The sequence below is a fragment of the Seriola aureovittata genome, chromosome 24 (genome assembly GCF_021018895.1).
Source record: "Seriola aureovittata isolate HTS-2021-v1 ecotype China chromosome 24, ASM2101889v1, whole genome shotgun sequence".
In the NCBI taxonomy this organism is placed as follows: domain Eukaryota; kingdom Metazoa; phylum Chordata; class Actinopteri; order Carangiformes; family Carangidae; genus Seriola; species Seriola aureovittata.
In genome coordinates, this window is record NC_079387.1 from 6155485 (window position 1) to 6178991 (window position 23507).

The window sequence follows — 23507 nt, forward strand, 5'->3', positions numbered from 1 at the left end:
AGAGAGTCTATCAGAGTAAACTGAGAAAGGAGAGAAAGAAAGGCAGACATTGTGAACAAGAAGAACCATTCTTTTCAATAGTAACCTCCTTTGGGAAAGTGTAACGTGCAGTAAATTTAGGGTTAAAACTAAAATGTTAAGGAAAAGAAAAGGCAATTTTTATGTTTCATCTTTTTGAAATGTGGAGGTGAGGCATTACTTCCTGGAACTGATGATTGCAGCATCAGTTCCAGTTGGTGATGCAGGCCCAGAAATTCTCTTTTTTGGATATTTATATCCACAAATATGAATATCTGTAAACAGAACACCCAGCTACAGGATGAGCATGAGCCGTGCATATACATAACAATGCAAATGACACAGCATTAACGGCAGGATGTAAATGCCACGCTGCGAGGACAAGGCAGTGAGGGAGATAGAATGGAAAGAGATATCAGGGAACATTGAAAGACAAGGAGAACGAGTGAGCGCCTGTCCACCCCCCTCCTTCAGCGGTCAGCGGGGATACAACAGGTTCTTCGGTTATGCTCTAAGGGGATTACACATATCACAGGCTTCATGTCAGAAAAATTAGTGTCAGTTTCTCACAGCGGCCCTCCTCCTCTCGAGCTGAGAAGGACAATCGGATAAACGCGGGGAAGACTTTGTTGCAGTTTGTCTGTAGCGTACAACCAGATGCTTTGTGATATGCTGAACCACCCAAAATCAACTACTACAAACAAGACCTGCAGTAGTAGATGCCTATGTGGGTACTCTACTTTAAGATGGAATATACAATGTGCTGTGTTTTTCACTAGAATGAACTAGATTGCCTGAAGATTTGGACAAGCAACACTTGAAGTCACAATCCCATTTCTCTGACCTTTAGTGTTCCACTGCCTCTGAAGCCTCAGTGGTACAATCAGCCCTCATAAGAAGCCGCTTTACGGTGCACTGCTGACTGTACATCTTTTAAGCTGTTTCTCCATGATCTTCCTCCCTGATTGGTTTTTCTGGATTGCCAATACTGTCAGTCACACTGTCAATGATCACGTCAGTGAGCACTCAGCTTGCGTTAGAAAGACATTATGGGGTCTTAGATGGAAAGCCTACCCAGCTTCTCTGTTCCACTGAAGAAAAGGGGGCTTAATGCACACACACATCCCAGATTCTCCAGATTTGGCATTAGGTAATTCATCGATATTGTTTCTTGGTTTGAAGTGTTGATGTGAGAAAGAAAAGCAATTGCTCATTTTGACTGTATCCATCTTGGATAAACCCCAGGGCACTAGCCTCCCTATAACGGGTGATTGGAACCACAGGGGTGTAATATAAAGGCAAGTTTCCAGTCGCCTTTACGAGGGCATTTACAGCTCTTCTGTCAACTGCATCCTATAGGCAGCCACTCTCTGTCTCCAGCAGGCCTGAGGATAGAGCACCCATTGAGGGCAAAATGCAAATGTTACAGTGGTGAACGGAGGGGCCCACAACTGAAGCGCTATTCTGCAGAGGGGGTGGAAGACTGGCCCTCTGTGTCTGTGCCACCCACAGACACACAACGGTCATCACTCTGACCATTCAGCCAGGCTGATGAAGGAGGTGGGGGGTCGGGAAAAGAGTTTCTGCCACTGATGAAGCTGGCAGGGTAAATCCCAGGCAGGGGATGCTAATGCCAGTTATACATGTACCGTTTGGCCCAGTGTTCACTGTGAATTTATTTTATTTTATGGAGGGTGGAGCTAATTATGTTTCTAAGACTCCAGCAGGGGTTGTAGTTTAATAATAGCTGTTGTTTCAATGTAGTGACTGTCTTGCTGTAATTGCAGTAGTAATTGTCATAGGAATTAAAGGAAATATGTTTTTGCTTTTACTTTCAGGCAGATTTTTATTGCTTTATATCACAACTGTTGTGGGGCAATAGAAGTAAATAAATGTAACATTAGCACTGAATCAGGCAGTCACAGGGTACAGCTGACTCACAAGATTGTCAGATACTCCTTGTCCGTCTGTGTCTGGTTATCCTTATGAACATTCATTCATTCTTACCATGACGTCTGTTGACAGTGGAAAGACACTGAAAACACTATTAGACGAGAACAAAATTACAACAAAGAAGTGGGTCGCTGTGAGTTTAGACTGTATGTGGCTAAAGGATGTTTTCCCTTGAAGTGTTTTTCTTCCTGTTTAGCCCTGCCTCTGTTTAGCTGGAGTGTTGCAGTGCGATAGTTCTGTTATGTTTGGGCAGGAGAAATGTTGTACCCTCCTCAGGAACCTGTCGCTTTGTTTGGGTGAATTGGGTTTTTTGTGTTCTCATGCCTGTGTGTTTGCTGTGGTAAATGTTTGCCTTGTGTTTTTCTCTCCTTTTGCTAAAGTTTTGTCAACTGAACATTGCGTGCCTGTGTCTGATTTGGAGTGTGATCATTGGAACGCTGAGAAAAATTAATTTTCCTTCCTTTTGTTGACAACAACGATTATGGATTTCATTATAGATTCATCTGTAGATTATTTTTTCAATTAATATAGCCATTATTTAGTGAATGAATGTTAGAAAATAGTGAAAAATGCACGTCACAATTTCTCAGTGCACAAGTCGACTTCCAGTTTAGTCTGATCAACAGCCCAAAATGCAAAGATATTCAACAGATTGCTGAAACGATTCATTTATTTTGAAAATTGTTGATTATTCTCTGTTGATCAGCTAATACAGATGGACTAACTGCCATTTAGTGTATGATCCAAATATCAATATCAGCCACTATCAAGGACAGCACAAATCAAAGGAAAAGGAACAATTTGCAAAAATGACTCCTGTTTTATAAATTATGATGATGTTTTCTTCCAGAAAAGATTTCTGGTTGTACTTAATGAGGCTGTATTACAAGAACTCAAAACAATTGAAGAAATCTCAGTGGGTGAATTGAATGTAATCCTAATCTGTTTATGAAATTAGCTGCTTTTATCCCCTTCCCCTCTGGATCAACCCTAATGTGGAACACATTTTTATTGATGTTACTACTATATGGAAATATTTGCCGTGGGGATTTGAACAACTTGCCAGCAGTAGTGTCTCATTTTATAAACTCTTGGACAGAGGATCTGTGTCAAGTGAAAACAACTGATAATTTTACTTTGATCTCTCCTTCACTGTTGTTCGTTTTTCAGTGAGACACAAGGAGATAATTATCCAATCTGAATCAAAGCAGTTATTAGTGTATCCCAGAGCATGGATCATAGCATTTCATACACACAAGTGCAACGGTGCAGCCTACAATAAGAGGCTGCCATGTGAGCGACCCTGCTGAAAGGTATAATTTCACTGTGTAACTATGGCTACACACCGGCGGCTGGTGCGTGAATCACAGAGGTGCCTTGGTGTTTTCAAAGATCCTTTTCATAGACGGCTGCTCGGAGGCAATGCCCGCAATGAATGGATTTATGCTCTGCACCGAGTGGGTGGCATAGACAGAAGGCACAGTGCGCTCAATCCGCGTGTGTGTGTCTTTCTGTGTGGGTGTTTGTGCGTTTGCACGTGTCTGTCACTGTCTCAGAAGGATAGAGGTCTGAAACCAAATGATGGCACAGAATTGTCATCAGCCTCACAGGCTGTTTTTTAGCACCGTCATTGCTGTCTGTGGACCACCCCTTTGTGTAAACCATGAGCCATAAGCATGCCTCTTGTTTTTTTATTTGATGCTGTGCTGCCTCGCCACAAAGCTTACCTCATCTTATGTGCTTTGAATCCACAAGTGTGGCAGGGAAACATTATCTCAAGCTGCAGCCTGGACCCTTTGTTGATGATCATTAGTATTAATAATACTCTCCAAAGGTACTGTAATTGCTATGTGCAGCCATCACTACACAGTTTTTGCAGTTGGCCTTACTGTGTTTTATTAAAGCAAGAATTGGTCCTGCTATAAAGCAGATGTTAGATTTTCACCCCTAATCAGAGAGACGTGATGTGGGTGAAAGCTTTTTAACTGCTGTGCACAGTACCAATAAATTAACACTTCCCTGAGTTTAATGAATGCATCATTATTTTTGTGTGAGGGAGTGTAGGTTTTTAATAAACATTGTTGCTCGATGACAGCTGTGAATAACTGGAATGTCTTTTCCAGGATAGGATTATCCAGAATATAGCCTTGGACTCACCTCACATCTCCAGCCTGAGCTAAGCTGAAATTCTTCTAAATGAACTGATCTCCTCTTTTGTGTGCAGCCTAATGTTTTAACACCCACCAAGGGATATCAGCCATTCAGATGTCCTTTTGCCATATTTATAGCAAATCCATGTCCTCTTCACTATTCGGCGCTGAGACTTCCAAGAGTGTACGCTAGTAAAAGACCCTTGGCGTACAGAATGTGACACTTCTACATGTTAAAATGTTAGACCGTGTTCTCACCAGCATTGGCAATCAAAATAGCAATACAGCTGTGTACAATCCAGATAGTACTAGATCTAGTCCTATTCTTACCTCAGATTGCATGTTCTTGTTCTCCTCTAAATTATGGGATTCTCTGAGCTATATACATTGCTGTAATTAGTTTCTCCTCTCTTAGTGGTCATCTCTTTGAGCTGCATCAGGTAGTCTTTTTTTCAGTGGCTCCCTCTTCTCGTTTGTCTCCATGCTCTATTCTTTCCCTTTACTGTGCTTTGTTTCTTTCCACTTCATAACAACTTTATTTTTCTAAAACTCGAAATGTTCTCGGGGAGGGGCAACCTCTGAAATGAGCGTCAAACTGGTGAGGTTTCTATTTCTCACTGAATTTATTAATTTAGTTTTAAACCTATTTTGTGTGCTGAATACACATTCACGTGACTTCACAGTCTTTGCTGAATCTGCTTCACGCTTTCTTTTCAAAGCTGCTGTATGTGAAACATCGCTTCAGTGGTAACTAAAGTTAACTTTTGTTAACACTGGTTGGTAAAAGGCACAGCACCATACATTTTACACATTAAGCAGCTCACCGTAGTTACGGTCGAGACACAGATGTATTGTGAGCTCTTTAACCTGAAACTTGTCTTTGGACTGCTGCTTCACCTTAGTCAGTGTTATTTGTCTGAGGATCCTGAGGATTAACGCTGTTAATGTTGACACTGGCTGTAATAGGCAGTGGAGGCGGTGCCTGTTTGTACTTGAAGTGAGACGTAAACTGAAACCATATTTTCAGTATGTGTAAGAAAACTGGGATGGTTCTCATTTTCCATGACAATTCTACAAGAGAAGCCTGTCTGATGTAATCTACTCCAATTTAAGGGCACTTGGATACACAGAGTTTGTTGCTCGTGAGTGACATGCATGCACAGCGAACCACCAATCACAATCGTTCTTGATCAGTTAATCAAAAGAGATGAATCCTGTCTGATCAGGATGTATTATAGAATTCATGACCATTTCAATCCTAACTTCAAGGACCTTGGTTAGAATCTTATAATCACTTGAGAAGAAATTCACAGGTCTACATTATTCCTACCTGAGAGGATCCTTGACCTTTTCATGTAGAGCTAAAATTATAGGTTCTGTCATCCTCGGTGGGAGTGAGTTCTTCTCGAATGTTTCTGTAAGTATTAGACTTACTATAGGGCCGATTTCTGGGAAAGATCTTTATAAAATGCACTTCCCATTTGTGTGATTGCTCGCTCAATTTATTTTACCGATATAGGCCGATCCAGATTTTAAATAATGAATGTTTATATAATTAAATGCTGCATAGATTTTTTTCCCCACAGTTTTTAAATAGCATTGAATTTCCATTACCATGACAGCTCTAGCGTAGGTACTTCATGTGCTTCTTCCACCTCCAAACTAGACACAAAGGAAGACCGAAAACAAATCAAACCTAATTTATGGGAAGACCAGGCACAATGCGATGATGGATCATGAATGCATCAGTGAGAAAAGGCTCTCAAACAAAGTTTGACAGGATGAAAGGGGAAGATTTTACGAGTCCAAGGCCTGCACTTAGTGCGACAGTGCCTGTGCGTAATGAAACACTCTTCCAAGTAGCTCCGCCACCATTTACCTCATCACTTTAAATGGAGAGTAATGATGAGCAATTGCGAAAAGCATGTGTCACTCAAAGGCTATAGATGAACTGAATATGGAGCAAGAATAGAGGTAATGGCTTTACTTTAAGTCCACATAACTGACAAAGTGAGTGGTCAGGGTCTGTGCGTGTGTCGTCGTGTGCCTGCGTCTTTATTTGTGTCCGTCTGTGTCTGTGATCTCCGTAGGGCGCGATAGTGATGCTGTGCTTCCCTGCAGAGTCAGTTTGGGATGCTGTCCAGAGCACAGCTTCAGCACCAGCTACCTCTCTCACACACAGAGTCACATCCGCCCACACGCTTTCTCCTGCACACACACAGTTCCACCTGCCTACGCATTCTCTCTCTCTCTCTCTCTCTCCCTCTCATGGACACAGATACACAAGACACACATATATACACACACCTTCTTCCAGTGTCCGTGGCAGTGCATAAAGCTCCAATTAGTTTTGACACCTCTGAGGTTTTTGGTTAGGGGTTCAGTGCTAACATTATTCCTCTGGTCTGGACGGGTCATAACGGATCTGTGAATGTGTTAGTGTACAGCAGTGTGTATATCTGTGTGCATGTATGCTTGTGCCAGTATGTGTGGGCAATGCTTGTTGTGATTGTGCGATTTATTATGCATATGAGTGGGCAGGTGTGATTTTGTGCATTAGAACCATGAAGTAGGGGGGTATGAGTGGCTCACTGCAGCGTTAACAGCAGGGTGTGGAGGTCAGTCCTATCTGACTCATGACTCTCACCATTACAGAACTGCTCCAGGGTCTCCGTGAACGTCAAACCTGTTATCTGATAGTTGTGCTGCCAGCGTATGTGTCTCACAAGGAAAACACCCAAACTCATATCTTTGTGTCTTTATTAATGTGAAAACAACAATTGCAAAGAAGCATATAGTGTCTGCAGACCTATTATTCTTTGTGGCAGCTTTAAATTCTTTGAAAGAAATGTAATTGCAACCAACAGTAATTTTGATGCTCTGTGGTGTGTCTTTAATATCTGTCAGGGGGAAAGGATTGTTATTACTTTCTCCTTTGATGAGACTTGAAGATTATTTTCTATTGGTAGATTATTTACACTGGGAGCCAGTCTTATACCTTGAGCTGTGGTTGATTAAAAGTTCTTCTCTGTTTGCCTGCCCACTGAACGTAGAAAAGCAAAGCTCTCTGTGTGGCTACATAGAGTTGAACAGGTTGAGAAGCCACTTCAATTCCCTGTAGCATGGTGAGTGACACTCTGGGCTAATAATCCATATCATGCTTTTGTTCGTTTGCATCATGACCCATGGGATGTGTTCCAGTTATGTGCTATACTAAGAATAGTATCAGAACAAGAATAATGTCTTATTTTATAGATTCTTTTTCAATTCATACTTTCAGAGCTCAGGCTCAAACTGCAATACTGGCAAAACCAACTATATCACAATATTTTTTTTTACCATAATCATCAATATCAATATTGTGATGATCACATCATATCAGGATATTGATATATTATTAATATATCCTCCAGTTCTACTCGAGCGTTGCTCTTCTGGTTCATTGCCAGTTTCTCGAATCACTGCAGCATTCAGTCCCATATCCTGTCCGATGTAATACAGGTCACTGCACCCACCAGACTGCTACGGTGTATGAGACATATACTGTACATGGATCTGTCTGGTGACTTGTTGTAATTTTGTTTGATTCAGGACTTGAATAATTACATTCAGTCATGGCCAGTCACTTTATGGACACTAGGCAGAGCTGTCATATTTCCTTATAAGAGGAAATTAGAGAGATTATTGTACGGCACTGTTAATCAGGCCGCTGTGTCGTGGCTCTTCTGTGCCGTGGAGTTAAGGGTTGTTTGGACCTCCTCATGCTCGACTGATTCTAATTTAGCTTCACTTCCCTCTGCCCTCTTTCACATTCACCAAGACGTGCCATGTCATGTCCTGTCCTTCTGTCTTCTTGACCTTTTCTTGTTATCTCCCATTTACCTCTCTGTACTAACTCATATCAGTCCACTCTGCCCACATCTTTTCCACCGCTCCTCTCCTCACCTTTACGTTCCATCTTACCCACAGCTCCAGTCCCATCTCCCACTACTGTATTCAACCCTTCACTTTGTCACTCCCTCCTGACCTCTCTCCTCTCCTCCACCCACTCTCCACACAATAAGCTCTTCAGTGAGGATCCATATTGGATTATTGTGTTTGCCATTAGCCTCTGGGTTGATCGTGTAATTGTCTTCATCCACCAGGGTATCAGTAAGTCTGACCCCACCAACCCTGCATTTGCATTTCTACAGAGAATACTGGATGACCTATCCATTAGAAAGTTAGAGAGATTTAGTCAAGATGGCTAGATAGCTAGAATCAGAACCAAGCCTTTTTTTCCATTACCTAGATCAATTCCATGTCGGCACTGAATACTGGCTTGTCAGTGTGTCCATGGTCCAGGCAGGACCAGAGACTGATAATGATCTTTCATAACAATGTTTCTACTCAGAGCCGAGAGCTACCTGCTACCCCCACAAGCACAAGCAATTCTGAATGCGTAGCGCTCATAATTTTATATGTTCCACACTCTCTAAGTATGAATATGGATGCTGCCTTCAAGCACTTGATGTTTTGGAGTCTGTGTTAAAATGAATGCCCACATATCTGCCACATCCTCGGGCAGACACACAACCTGTTCACAGTTAGGTCTATTATGAAAAGATAGCTGCTTTTCAGTTCATTCTGTTGATCAGAGACTTCAAGTTTTCAGACAAAACTGTTAATGAGTTTGTTTGTGTCTCTCTCTCCCTCTCCCCCCTGTTATCTTCGCTCAGGGCCGTTGCACGCGAGAGAACTGCAAATACCTCCACCCACCCGCTCACCTGAAGACCCAGCTTGAGATCAACGGGCGAAATAACCTGATCCAGCAGAAGACAGCGGCCGCCATGTTGGCTCAGCAGATGCAGTTCATGATCCCTGGCACCACCATGCAACCTGTGGTTAGTGCTGGCCTCACTGCTGTGGGAATTGACTGGGCAATGCAGCATGACTCACTATAAAAATAGCATGTTGTTATGCTTCACTGTAAAAAGTTTGGCTTTGTTCCTGTTAAAATACAATTATGCATCAAGCTGAATCAGTTCAAGTGAATTCAACATTTTGTATTATTGCATATTTGATATTTTACATGCACAATGTCATATTTTCAGATCATAGATTTACTTAGAAAGTTGGTGCAAACCGTATGAAGTTACCCTTCATGCCAATATAATTTTTCTCAGTGTCGTGGTCTTGGCAGAATCTTTAACTTACACTTAACATTCACTGAGAAAATAAATATTAAAGTTGTTACAGTACATTACTACATGGTTCTGTTGGATACGTCTATTATCCATCCTCTCCAATCAGCCTGTTCTCAGGATGCCTTTCTAGGAAGATCATGAATTTGTTCTCACAGTTGCTGTCGACATGCCCTTGAGCAAAGCACAAACACACCAACTGCTCTCTGGGAATTGCTCGGCAGTCAGCAGTAGACTGTGCACTGGGCGACTGCCAGGTGTGAACGTGTTTAACTGCATCAATGTAAGACTAGGCGTAGCTGAAAAAGAACATGCATGCTCAGCAAAATCTTCCCAGGATACATAAAGGTTAAAAAAAAAATTTCTCATGTCCTTACTCTCACTTCCTCCTCTCTCCACCTTTTCTCATAATCCTATCCCTCTCTGCTCCCCCGGCTCTCTCTCTCTACCTGTCACACTCTCTCCCTCTCATCTTTCTCACCTACCACTCCACAAAGCTGCACCCTCCATTCATTTGTCTCTAGTGTCTCCTTCCTCTAAATTCTCTCCCTCTTTTCATCTCTATACCCTCTTATCCTGCCTTTCACCCTCAACTTCCCAGTGTCCCTCCCTACATCCATCATTTTAAATCTTAGTCCTTCCACAATTTCTTCCATTTATGTCTCTACTATTTTAATTAAGAATGGAAAAATGTTTAAACAAGAAAGAAATTTTGAATATTTTAAAGAGACAACATTAGAGGAACTGTCAGAATAAATGTTGGTAAACTGTCTTTTTCGCTCCATCTACAGCAGACGTTTCCAGTCAGCCAGGGCCTGGGCTCCAGCGCAGGTTTGAGCTACACACCCTACCTGACTCCCATGTCCCACAGCATGGGCCTGGTGCCCACAGACATCCTGCCCAGCACGCCCGTTATCGTCCCCGGCAGCCCGCCTGTCTCCGTGACCGCCGGCTCTTCCTCCAGCCAGAAACTGCTGCGTACCGACAAGCTGGAGGTGACCCACCCAATCACAGTCTTCCCTCTCTCTCAGACAAGACGAGCATGACAGCCAGTTGTAGCTAATGTTCTCTTTGCTCTTTGTGAAGTATAATTATGGAAACATCTTACTGTGATTTTAGGCGTGAAAGAGATGCAATAGATATGTGGTGCTAATGAGTATCATTTATAACTGCAGAGTATTTCCAATGGAGCCTCATGGGTATTGTAGGTCTGATACAATAGTTACACACACACACACACACACACACACACACACACACACACACACGTGTAGTGTCTTGATGCATCCAGTATAGTGCAGTGAATGCAGAAAAAAACAATAGAGACTAACTACCTTCCTGGTTACCACAGGAGTTAGCATTGCAATAAGTAAAATAGAGGCACATGTTTCACCTTTGTATTAACTCTTTGAATGTAACTACTTGTTCTATAAACTGACATAGACAAGGATAAAGATAAGTAAGTGTTTAGCAAGTAATTGATGATTTGAATAAAGAGATTTTGAAGTTGCCTTGTCACAAGCAAATAGAAAATCAGGGTTGTAAAAAGGCTTGATTTTTACAGAAAGCTGAAATGTTTTCACTCAGTTTAAATTTCACAACATGCTTCTAATTGTGTCACAATTTCATAAAAAGCCTGGTGAATTGCAGAACTGCAGTAGTTGTTCATAGAGCCTGATATCTAAGTTTTGTCTGTGGTTGTAAAAGCAGAAAAATACATAATTATGTTTTCAGAAAAGAAAAGAAATCAGGATCCTCACCTGATAGTTTGTTGCCTGCATGTTATCCCTGAACACCGGATTGTGTTATCCCCTACAGAAATAGTTAAGACTTGTATCAGAAATATGATACGAAAAAATTATGATTTAAATTGGGATTTGCTAACACAAACTAGTACTTTACTAGACATCCACGGTTAGACAGGGCAATTACTTCAACCATCTCCATCTGCCCCCTGGCTAACTGCTATGAATGGGAATAGCTTTCTGATTGTGAAACAATGCATAAGGGGGAGTTTTCATTTTCCACTACATTTACAAAGATAAACAATAATCTCCTGAAGACCTGGAGGTTATGCGTAGGTGTGTGCCTGTATATGTTTTTCTCTGGGATTGCTATCACTTAGCAACTGAAGGAAGTTGGCGCTAATGAAACAGTATCCCTCTGAGACACGTATACACTCCCACACAGAGCCAGCATGTGTGTGTACACGTGTGTGTATGTGCACCAGTGGTTGTGTGTGTGTGTGTGTGTGTGTGTGTGTGTGTTTGGTGTGTGTGTTTACACTCTGTGTGTCTCAGTCCCAGAGTGCAAGTCAAATCAGATCCCCCTGTGATTCTGCCCCGGCCTCTGAACAGTTGAACACTGACTGGTTCAGTGATTCCACAATCATTTGGGTTTGACACACATTGCAGTTTTGTTACAGGGTGTTACATTTGTTGGTAGTGTTTTTTTCTTCCCTGTCTCTGCCTTCTTTAATATCATTCTTTATTTTTTTTAATATAATTTATTGGTGAAATAACAAAACAAAGAAGGAGTGACATAGAAGATATTTCACAGGTTGACTTCAATTTTATGCCACATGTTATCTTTTAGTTATGAACCTGCTGCTGCCTGCTCGTCTTTTGCTCAAACACCATGTTTTGGACACATAACATGAACAATAGCAAAGAAAATTAATCACATTTTTTAAATGGTCATTGACACACAAAAGAGGGATAAAAAGGACATAATATAGTGTCATATCAATGCTAGACAATGCTAGATATGTATTTTTAAACACAATAGGTTTTTTTGTTAAACAAAAATATCAGACCGGTGTGAAAAGGCCTGTAATTAAATGTGTATGACGTTTCTCATTTATACCAAAATGGCATCAAATATTTTTGACACCTGTCTGAGTTATTGTGCTAGTTGGGATGCAGTATGAGGAAGAATTGGATTCAGCCAAAGCATTTAATATTTTATTGTTCATGAATAATACTGTGATTCTGACTAATATTGCTTCACACATTCACAGTTTGTTTCTGTGTGTATTTCTTTGTTTTCTCTTTTTGCATGCATGCATCTGTGTGTCTGTCCACATCTGTATGCCTGTATGTGTGTGTGTGTGTGTGTGTGTGTGTGTGTGTGTGTGTCCACCTGACTCTCCTGCTCCCAGGTTTGCCGTGAGTTCCAGCGGGGCAACTGTGCACGCGGTGAGACTGACTGCCGCTTTGCTCACCCGAGCGACAGCCCCATGATCGACACCAGCGACAACACGGTCACCGTTTGCATGGACTACATCAAGAGCCGCTGCTCACGCGAGAAGTGCAAGTACTTCCACCCCCCGGCCCACCTGCAGGCCAAGATTAAGGCCGCCCAACACCAGGCCAACCAGACAGCTGTGGCTGCGCAAGCTGCTGCCACAGCTGCAGCCATGGTGAGCACAGCACTACAGCCTACCCACTGTACTTTGTGCCTACACAGTGGTAGAGCAAGAAACACACACTCATACTTGTCCTTGTATTAACCAAACAAATCTCACAAGGTTTCTGCTTGTTTAGAGTACTTATAGAGCAAGAGCTTGTAAGGTCTGGATGAGACAATAAGGCCATTTTATAGCACCTATATACAGTATACCTTGAACCTTCCAATAAGAGCTTAGCATTTTATTATAGTATCATGGGAGGCTTTTATAGGGCATCAAATAAACAAGTTATTGTAGCAAGTAAACACAACATATACGAATATGTATGTGAAGCACACATTGTCTAAACTTGAGATCAGAGATTGTTGGATGTCCAGGAACACGCACTGTAACTGTTAGCTGATCAAACACAGCCCAACACTTTTTATGATACACTAACAATTCCTGCTTTTTCTGATGAGTGTAATTAGTGTAAGTTAGTGATCACGTTTGAGCAATTTTGTAAAATACACTTAAGCACACACAGGCTCAGTGGATACACATTATATTATGATAAATCATCTTGAGTTACACAAAGTGTAAACACATGCTGTTGATGATGACACCCACACTAACATAAAATGTGGAGCACTGCTTTATTACTGTAAAACACATACCCATCTCTGCTGGTTTTTTCTAGTGGACTCCAGTGTACACTAACAATAGTCATCCCAAAGTGAGGCCTTTGTATACAATAAACAGGGTTTAGTGAGACCTAAATGCATCAGTATAATGCTGCAAGAACAATCTGTTATTATCTCACTGCAGCATGCTTTTTATTTTCAAATGCCCTTGGTTCATATAGAGACAATGTGCTGGCTCACCCCCCATCCTACCCCCCCTGCTCTCAATGATAAGTGCGGCTCTCTGCAGATCAGTGCAAATTGAATCAGGGATGGATGAGGATGTAACATCGCGGGTGGGGGTTTACCCTCTTCTGCCTTAGGTGGAAAAATCCCCCAACAGGCTGTGGAAGAAACAGAGATAGACAGACAGGTGGAAGTGCAGGCAGGCAGGAAGACAGGCAGGCAGGCAGACAGACAGACAGTGAGAAGGGTTTGGCAGTGTGTCTTGGCTGTGCCCCACCCTCTTCCAGGCTCTGAGTGGCTTCTTTTGAATGATCCTTTGGCTGCTGCACTCGCACACCTTATACTGCGCCAGTGTGCTGACTGACTTGTTTCCTCCATGGCATGGGCATGCTTTATGCGCTGCACATACCTCTCTCATTGGCTGGCTCCATTGCTGCTTGCTCTCCCTGTCCTTCCTCCATAAGTCCACAGTGTGGATGATAAGGTGACCATGACTGCAGGTTAGTTTCATTTGTGCACATGGTAGCAGCTGCATTAAAGCAGGAAAAAACAAAGAATTAAAACATGCATAAATAAAAGAGAGCCTGAGGACCCCAAGGCACTATAACTTCATATATCTGTCAGGGTTCTACAGCAACTACCTTAGATCAACAACTTCTCCAGGTACACAATGCATCATCAAATATTTAGTATATGTTGCTAGTGTGTTTTCCTCCCATGCGTCATACTCCTGTGTTGCATATATGCCCCAGTTTATCAACTTTATGACCCAATTCCCAGTTTACCATCAGCAATTACAAGCTGTGCTAGAGGTGAGGAGGGTTAACCTTAGGACAATGAGTTGTTTAGTCAGCACCTTTAATCCAATTTTCTTTTAGCTCTTAGCCTAAAGCTGAAGCAGAGACCCATAAAACCTGTATTGCTGCACTGCTGCAAATAGGTAATATCATTACCCATAATTCACTTTTTTAATCTAAAACAAATAAGCTGAAGTGTGCTGTAGATAAGGTTACACATTAACTGATACAGTAAGAAAATCCTATTATTGAGATTATGTTATTTTACTGTGCCACATTATGTGTTGCTTGCCATGCTGTGATCTTCTTCCTCATTGCAAGTCGAATGCAATCATCTTTCTTTTCATGTCACTTTAATAGGCCATCTTCCATTTTAACTAACCACAATGTTTAAGTCTGTTAACACTGCATCAGTAATGCATTGTCACTCTTTAATAGGACGTATACTGTTATATACTATTAGAAAATCCACATACATGAAGCAAGAGGCTTGTGCATGGACCCCTTAAGTGCTGTGCTCATCACATCCATGTCATCTTTTTTTCCTCTCAGCAGTGACATCAAATGTAAGGTCGTTTTCAATAAATTAACCAAAGCTAATCCTGGAAATATAACTCTTTATTATTACCTCATTAGGGCTAGCGTCAAACTAATTTTAGTTCTGTAAACATTTGCGATTTAATTGCCTCTAGACTAGACTAGACTAAGATGTTGTTGTGTTTAGGAGGAATGTAAGAATAAACAGAGCTCCACATTCTGTGATTGAACTGTAACTGCGCCTCACATTGTGTCACCTCCCCAAGTTCATCGATCACACTAACAGGCCACATGCCCTCATGATGCAGATTTAGTTTGAGGATTTGTCCCTAACTTTAACTAGATGTGAATTGACACCGCTACAGAAAAGGATGTGACTGCTAAACAACTTTTTGTTAGTATTGTCTGGACTACTTATTGTAGCTGCCACAAGGGTGACAGCACCTCAACAGCCTCTTGCTACTAGTAATAGTGTTTATCTGTAGTTTAAAATCTGATCACGCAAATGTGTCCAGATCTTGCTGCCAGTTGTGAGCGCTGAGGTGAATAATTCGAGGGGCTTTGACCAGAGTGCACTCACATCCCAATCTGTTGTGGGTGTTTTAGACATTTCTCAGGCCCAAAGGCACCTCACACCATCAAATAGAGTAATCCAGGAGCACTGTGATTGTTGTGTGTGTAGGACTGTAGTGAACTACTTTGAAAGAGAGCTTCTGTTCAGATCTCACATCAAGTGTCAGGCCAGTATTTCTAGTCTGAATCATTTATGTTTACCTTACTGCATTTTGTTCTTGCGTAGATGTTTAAAAAAGTTGATTTACTTGTTCAGAAGTAGTTGACGTTACTACTAAATGCTTTCCCAGTAGTTTTGAAGTACATCATAGTATCTTGCTTTTTTAACCAAAGGTTAATGTAGATGCTTTTTTTTTGCTTTTGTACTAATTCAAAAAGTAGCAATGTTTCTTTAAAGTAAACAAAACAGTTTTTTGTTTATGTGCATGCCTATTGTTTTGTATGTGGTATACTTGCATTCAGATTATTTTTGTTTTTGTTTTTTTCCTTCTCACCTATCCACAATGCAATGCTGTCCCCCATGACGCACCTCTGCTTGCTGTTACCTGTATGTTAATACGCTTGAATCCCATTGGCCCACTGCCATCATGTGCTCGCTGCCTGCTAATTAAAGACTCAGTCGACTGCCAAAGCAATGAAGCGACCCCTCGAGGCAACTGTAGACCTGGTACTTTGACCTTTCACCTTTTGCTTTGCATGTAGCTTCTTTAATTGTACTGTAGCCACTCACAAAATTTAAGTTGGCTCTTTTGTTTTTGTGAAACCCTGTAAAACATTTTAAAGTATAAATATTTATAATTTATGACACCAGTGGCAATTCTAGATTGTACTGTACATTTATTAAATTAACAATTACCATGTAATGTTAAAATAATTCCAGTTATCACACTGTTTTCTTTAATGTGTTGTTGATGCCTTGCTATGGTGTAGTTTCTCATTGTCCTTGTGATAGTTACAGCAAGTTTCCATTTTGCCTTGTTGTGCTGTGCATAGACAAGTAACAGATTTAGAAAATATCAGTGTTGATTTGTGTAAGTATCCAGTTCCAATCTACTGTGCTTTTGTCGTGTGTGTGTTTTCGGTGGCTAGGCGTTCCCCCACGGCGTCCTGCAGCCCCTACCAAAGAGACCAGCACTTGAGAAGAGCAACGGAGCAAGCTCCCTGTTCAACCCCAGTGTTTTGCACTACCAGCAGGCGCTGGCCAACGCACAGCTCCAGCAGCCCGCTTTCTTTCCCACAGGTAAGAGCTCCCGATCAATACACCCAGCACACAGATGCAGATAGAAGCACTCATAGGTATGCAGAGCATGCAAGCACACAGATGCAAAGATACACTCACAGAACGGGCTCAGCTAACCCTTTATCTATCACAAACTTGTTTTTTTGGAGTTTCTCATGCTAAAGATTCTCTCTAGAGATTCTCTCATGATCAGTTACATCTGATAAAGTTTATATTTTTCTTTTGAAAGGGATTACTTTGCATGACACACATAAAGAGCTGCGCTGTTTTGGTGTGTGGTAACACCTGCCAGTTGGAAGGACAGTGCAGGTTTTGATCAGAGCAATAAAAGATATGATATATTACCCCCTGAATGATACACCTGCCAAGCATATCAAAAGAGCAAAACAAGCCCAGTTGTTTCAAACACAAAGGCTCTGTAACTTTGTTCAGGCTCCAGTGTGAGGGACGAATGGCTTATTTTTTGGAGCTAACGCAGCTTATTCAGTCTGTATTTAATCTGTTGACTTACATCGATATTGGGAAAAAATCCCATTTACAAAAGCAATTTTGTTCAAATTTTCCCAAATTAATTCAGCTCTGCTCCTTTATTCGTCTTCAGTTCTTTGGCCCTAAACAAACACTCTGTGTGTGTGTGTGTGTACTCCTCACGCAGGAACTAACAGTAGCTCAAGCCCCCTCGGGTCACCTGCTAAATGAGTTAACTGCAGCTAATGCGGTAGCCTATAGCCACACTCATGAGTCATGAGGCTGAGACTCCTATCCCTCGCTCTGCTTTCTACCTGCTCTTTTTGTGTCCCTTCTGGCGTGAGATGTCTGACAGCCCCTCCTCCCTCTCTCCCTCTGTATCTGTGTGTGGGAAGTAGCTTTGGGTCAAAGATTGCAAGTCTTTTTTTTTCCCCACTAATCTGCTACATTTCAGATGAGTGGGGTTTCTCTATAATGTGGGAAAAAGACAATTTGTGCAAAATATGTTGCACAGTCACATGAGAGCATTTGAAGCTTACTGATGGAGTAAACCCCACCCATCCCCGTTTTACTCAGGACTGGAGGGAAGCCTGTGCACATCATTGTACTGACCCTGCATGATGCTGCTGTGTGGCTCCGTCACCTCCTTAGTTTCCTTTCCTCTATTATTTAGTCTTCTCTCTCTTTTGCTAGAGATTTTCGTATTTATTTATTTAGTGTTCAGTTTTTATAGTATCTATAAATGCGCTAGTTGCAGATATTTTTGTGGCCACAGAAGACTTAAAAAAAATGGGAAAGTAAACAGTTGGAAATATTTTAAGAATGTTTGGATGCAAACAAGTGTTGAAAGCTGAGCTTGGCTGCTTGTGGATCGGCAGAAAATATGTAGCAACTATATCTGGATCTCAGGCACCAACATGGTCCAGACAAATCAGTGGAATCAGGGAGTCGTCCCATTGGGCTGTACACTCTCTGACCTTAGACCCTTCACATGTGTAAAGAAAAGTCCACAAAAAATGGAGAAACCAAATATGGAGAGAGAGAATTTTTAGTAAATAAAGTAAATATCATGTACCAAAGAACTAACGTTGCAACATGCTGGACCTGGCCACTATTTCATGGTGTTACGGTATAATTATGTTTGATTTAGCCACAGCTGTATATAAACAGTATTTTCTCACTAATAGGATAACTGATGAAGGGAATTCCTCTGCTTGCTAGCGTGTACTGCATTCATAACTGCCTGACAGCACAACAGTAACAGTAGCATCTGAGCTGTCTTTTGTTTTGTCTTGTGTAACCTTGTTGTTCTCCTCCCTCTCAATTAACCCATTTATTTCCTCTTCTCTCTCCCTCTCTGTCTCCCTCTCTCTCTCTGTCTTTCTCTGCATGAACACAACAGGGTCAGTCTTGTGCATGACTCCTGCTAGCAGTCTTGGTAGGTCTCGACCTTCCCTTTGCTCTCTCACACACACACACACTGTTTGATGTAGGTGGGAGTGTTGGGGGTGGGTGGAGTGGGAGGAGTGGGCAATAGCTGCAGCCCTTGCAGGTGAAACAAAAGGTAATCGCTTCACTGCATCACTTCCTGCAGTGGTGACGAAACTTTTTAAAATGTGTTCAAGGAATTCTCGTTAAACTGTCCCATTTCTTTAAGATGAGATTTAATGTGAAAGTCTTTTCATGTCCATTTTGTATCACCTGGAAGAGTTGTTTTCAGTTCTTGTTTCCCTACTGACTTTCTTGCTAATGACTGTTTATGATTAAAATATTTGTGTAGATAAAATACTATAGACTGATCTGTTTGTTCTTAAGCTGTAGGATAGCCACTGTCTGTTTGCTGTGCTGTGTTGATCAGGAAATTTAAATCAGTTTTCCCAGAGAAATTACACGTAACTGGAGCTTGTCTCTGCAATGAGGGGATGGGAATTACAAAAAGTCCCAGTCGGCTAAACAGCAGGTCCTACATCGGTGAATTGATGACTGAGAATAATGATTTTCAACATAGTATGAACCACAATCCTTCAGAGTAGCATGTTTTTTGGCATTCACAGTGAAGTAGCCGCCTGGGTTTTTGGCATCGTCCTACTGTTCATCATGTCAGCCCACATGGACTAAAAAAATTTAATTCCCATCCCTGTTGCCAAAAATGTCATTGATTCATTGTAATTGGTGTCTTGTGCTCCTTAACTTCTCTGGGAAAAACAGCAAACTGATTTTCCATATAAATTTCCTTACTTGTGATTGTAATCAGCTTCTCTCCTCTTGTTTTTTTTTTGTTATTTTTTCTCCCATGCTCTCTTTTTCTTTCTTTCTTTCTGTCCTCCTTGCTTTGCATTGTGAATGGTTGCATGCCATCTGCCGGTGTAACCCTAACGATGGCTTGCTGGCTCTCTGTAACATCCGCCACCACCACCACCTCAACAACAACAACAACAACAACAACAACAACAACTACAACAACAACTACAAATACCGTCGACACACCCACACATACACACACAACAACAACAACAACTGTTGCCATGGTTACCATAATGCTCCACCTACCTGTCCATTGCTACCACCTCCTTCCCTCTCCCCCATTCCCCTCCCCCCACCTCCCCTTTCCCACCCTCAAAACAAAGTCCCAATGATGTACAGTGCTACGCCTGCTACTGTCTCTGCAGCAACAACTCCTGCCACAAGTGTCCCCTACGCAGCAACAGCACCAGCCAATCAGGTTTGCTCCTTTTAAAGCTTTCTTTCATCAGTCCCTGGAGCTCTGAATAAGTCCTGCCTTCTAACAGTGAGCTGCAATAACCTGCAGCTGAGCCACAGCCCACGCCCAGCCCCTCCCCATCCATGCTTTTCCCTGCACTGGACGAGCTCACAAGTGGGTGTTTTCAAGAGAATTTAAAGCAGAGGGGCTACCTGAGGAAGCAGGTGCCAGTGCAGTGTAATTTTTGTAAAACAGCCCCATAAAGCACTCCCAACAAGCACTTCTTCAGAGCTCCCACATTTGCAAAGTAGTAGTTGTGTTGTGTTGCACTACTTCCTGGTTTTGTTTTGCATGTTCTGTTTTAAGTTTTATTTTCCACTTTTCTTGTTGTTGTCAAATAAGCCTCTCCATCTGCAGTAGGGGCATCATCTGTACTGCTTGTGTGCTATGCAAACACACACATTCAAGCAAACACATACAGACTATTTCTTCAGCACTTGCAGCTGATTCGTAACAGCCACCATGTTGGATCTTTTCCTGTTTCCACTACCCACCCCCACCCCCCCACTCCCCAATTTCACCTTTTCACCTTTGCTAGTTGCAGGATAAAAGGGAGAATAAATCTGAGTTACAAGTGGGCTTGTCAGGGAGAGACAGACACAGGAAAAATTATCACAGAAGTTGTCTAAAAATGGCCTCTGATCGGCGGCTCTCCTGTTGCTGCGTGTCAGCAGGAGCAAGGGAAGCAAAGCCAGGTTTGAATGCCAGAGTGACGCATGTGTGCCCCATTTTAAACCTGGAAATTTCAGCACAATGCTGGCACTCTGGCCTTACACAGCTGGCAGTCATTTACTAGTAGTCCTGTATAGAGGTGCTTTAAGGACACACAGATGAAGGTGGAAATGTAACCGGAAAACAATCATGTCATTTTTAACAAGTGCGTCCACAACATGTAGGAATTGTCTGAATTTACAAGGATGTTCATGACACTCAAATATACAGTCTCTTTGTCTGTGTTTCTTTCATTTTTTAAATAAATGTACAGTGTAAAATTAAACACACAGTAATTATAAGGTGACTTGTGCTAGTAGTAGGGACCAGTATCCCAATTTTGAATCTCTTTTTGTACCATTTCCTCTCACTGCTCTTCTTTCAGTCTTTGGTCGTGCTGCCTCAATGTCCAGAGAAACTATTTAAATACCGACTTAAGTGAGAATGACAATCAATTCTTTTTAAAGGAAACAATTTTAGAAAATTGAAGTCTCTAAAAATACCTTTAAAAACATTTCCTATGTCCCATCTGGAACGAAAAAATGAGAATGGAGGTACTGGGTGTAAAAAACAAAAAAGAAATGACAGGTTCATTTTGAAAAATGATCATTAATCATTACTCCAACATCCCCCCTTCCATCATTAACATAGGCTCTGGCCCAAGTACCTCGTGCTTTATTGCTCCTCATAGGCCATCAGTGTATCCACTTCCTGTGAGTCACCATCTCTTCCTGTAATTGGCATGCAGCAGCAGTAGCAGCAGGAAGCAGAGCTGCTCTTTAAAGATGCATGTGGGACAAGGAGCCAGAGAAACACTGACGTCAGCCCTCGCTGTCTGTCTCCGTCTGCGCGCGCGCCCCCCCCTTCTCCCCACCCACCCCGCCCTGCATAAAGATTCCTCCTGCTCGGACACAGTTAACAATTATATTCACCAGCTGTACTGCATACAGTGCACGCCTCGTTTAGTAAAGTCATCCCCAGGTTATGATTTCATTTCATTTTTTTTTAATTTAAGGCCACATGCTGCAGATGTTAAAACGAAGAACAATCTATCAGTCCCAAACTTTGAGTATGGAGTCGTGCTAGCTTGTTAGTATCAGCTATTAGCACATCCATAATTATGATGTAGCTTCTTACACCCATAGGCTTGGCCAAAACAAGATGGACAGAACTGGGGAATAAACTGGACATCATAATGTTAGAGCCAAAAGAATCAAACCTGTCAGTGGAAGGCATCTGTGTCTTTAGATAGAACGAGATAAAAAGTGGATAATACACATTCATAGAGGTACAGGATAGGTTCAGAATATGGTCAACTCGTGACCCTCTGAACTGTTATTGTGACATGACAAGGAGGAACCAATCACATCATTCCATGCCTCAGTGCATATTAACCATGTGCTAACAGTGCTGGGGTGTCTGGTAACGTCACTGCTTTTACTGGAGATTGTAACGTTGCAGCGCCCTCTACTGTCTGAATATGGTGTTACATACACACTCTGCAGGCTATATGTGATCAGTCTGGCTACTGCAGTGATGGAAAGATGACAGAGGTTGTTATATAGAGCAGGTCTTCAGCTACAGGACCGTCCTGTGGGGGAAACCTGTTATTTTTCTTATCACAGTTATTGAAATTAACACACTCGGTCACTAAGATCCAATGCAATTAGAATAATAATGTGATATTACACACCTTATCATATTTGATTATCCAATTAGTCACATCATCCTCGGCCATCTAATGGTGGTGAGTGCTATTTTCCTACTTCAAAATGCTGCAAGTATCACTGCACCAAATCCTAGACAAATAGGACCCGCAAACAATTCTTGGCGTTTGTTTTCAGCCACCTGTGATACCAGACGGGTGGAGTGTACCGTCTTATCTGGTTGATCCTACCCCTCTGGCACCCAGTAATATTTATATAGATTTTTCTCCTATTTTCATACTGCACTATGGAACAGGCTGTCCTCTCAGTCTGTGCACATCACACACTCTCCACCTGTGGTGACCTTCTGTGATGTGTGATGTGACCAGTGGCTTCTGTCCTTTGCTGGCTATCTATTGTCTGTTAACAAGCACCATGTGTCTTTGTTCTGCGTTGGCTTGCTGCCAGTGGCAACCACATGATGGCAGCCAGCAGCTCTTCTACCTGTCTTTCCCCTATAGACAAATCTCTCTCTCTTCTTCTTCTTCTTCTTTCTTACTCTTTGTTGTGTGGTTGATTAGTCTTTATCTCCTAATGGGAGAATACACACAGATGTGACCAGACCTGGGTCAAATGCTATTTGCAAATAACTTTTTCTCTTATCTGTATGGAACACCAGGCAGGTGGCATTACCACAACAACTAAGGCAATTGTCTTAGTTGGTGAGGAACATGGTTGTCGTGGTAAACTCTTCCTACCTAAGGCCTGTAGGTGTCAGTATGCCAAACCAGCTGTATAATGTGTTATCCGACCATGATGAAAAGCAAAAGTGATTATACCTTTTGAAAAATCATTTGGATGTGGGGCAAATAGCACGTGGTCATGGCCTTCTCCTGGCTGCAGCACACTGTCCTCAGTCTCTCTCCAAATACTTGGTGTCTTTTGTGTTTCTTCCAAGGCGTTCATGGTGGTTGAACTCAGTGGAACACACAAAAAAAAAAATGACTGAAGTTGTGTGACTTTGATCTTAAGGACATTTTCAAACATGCGTTGTTTCTACACAGCAATCAGGTGTGGACCAAAGCAACTGCACTGAAACCCTTTAGAAGAAGTGGTCTCACTCCAGTTGCAAATGAATTCTGGAGCATTTTTTTTTTCTCTGCCAGTTTTAGCTAAACAGTTCTCATAGTCACTTGCAAAATCATTACTAGCA

At 41.9% G+C, this 23507-nt stretch overlaps 1 protein-coding gene across 13 annotated transcripts in view; it reads left to right on the forward strand.

Moving 5' to 3' along the window:
* mbnl2 (muscleblind-like splicing regulator 2) overlaps positions 1 to 23507 on the forward strand; it is a 51092-nt gene that overhangs the window by 23056 nt on the left and 4529 nt on the right. For 3 of the 13 annotated variants that reach the window (XM_056370214.1, XM_056370216.1, XM_056370215.1), the window contains exons 3-8: positions 8840 to 9004; positions 10096 to 10299; positions 12465 to 12725; positions 16082 to 16135; positions 16558 to 16708; positions 18579 to 18614. In XM_056370214.1, the coding sequence (XP_056226189.1) occupies positions 8840 to 9004; positions 10096 to 10299; positions 12465 to 12725; positions 16082 to 16135; positions 16558 to 16708; positions 18579 to 18614 (871 nt within the window). Of the gene's footprint in view, positions 1 to 8839; positions 9005 to 10095; positions 10300 to 12464; positions 12726 to 16081; positions 16136 to 16557; positions 16709 to 18578; positions 18615 to 19803; positions 19899 to 23507 lie in introns of all 13 variants that reach the window. The other 10 variants (XM_056370222.1, XM_056370218.1, XM_056370217.1 and 7 more) reach the window with 10 other exon arrangements.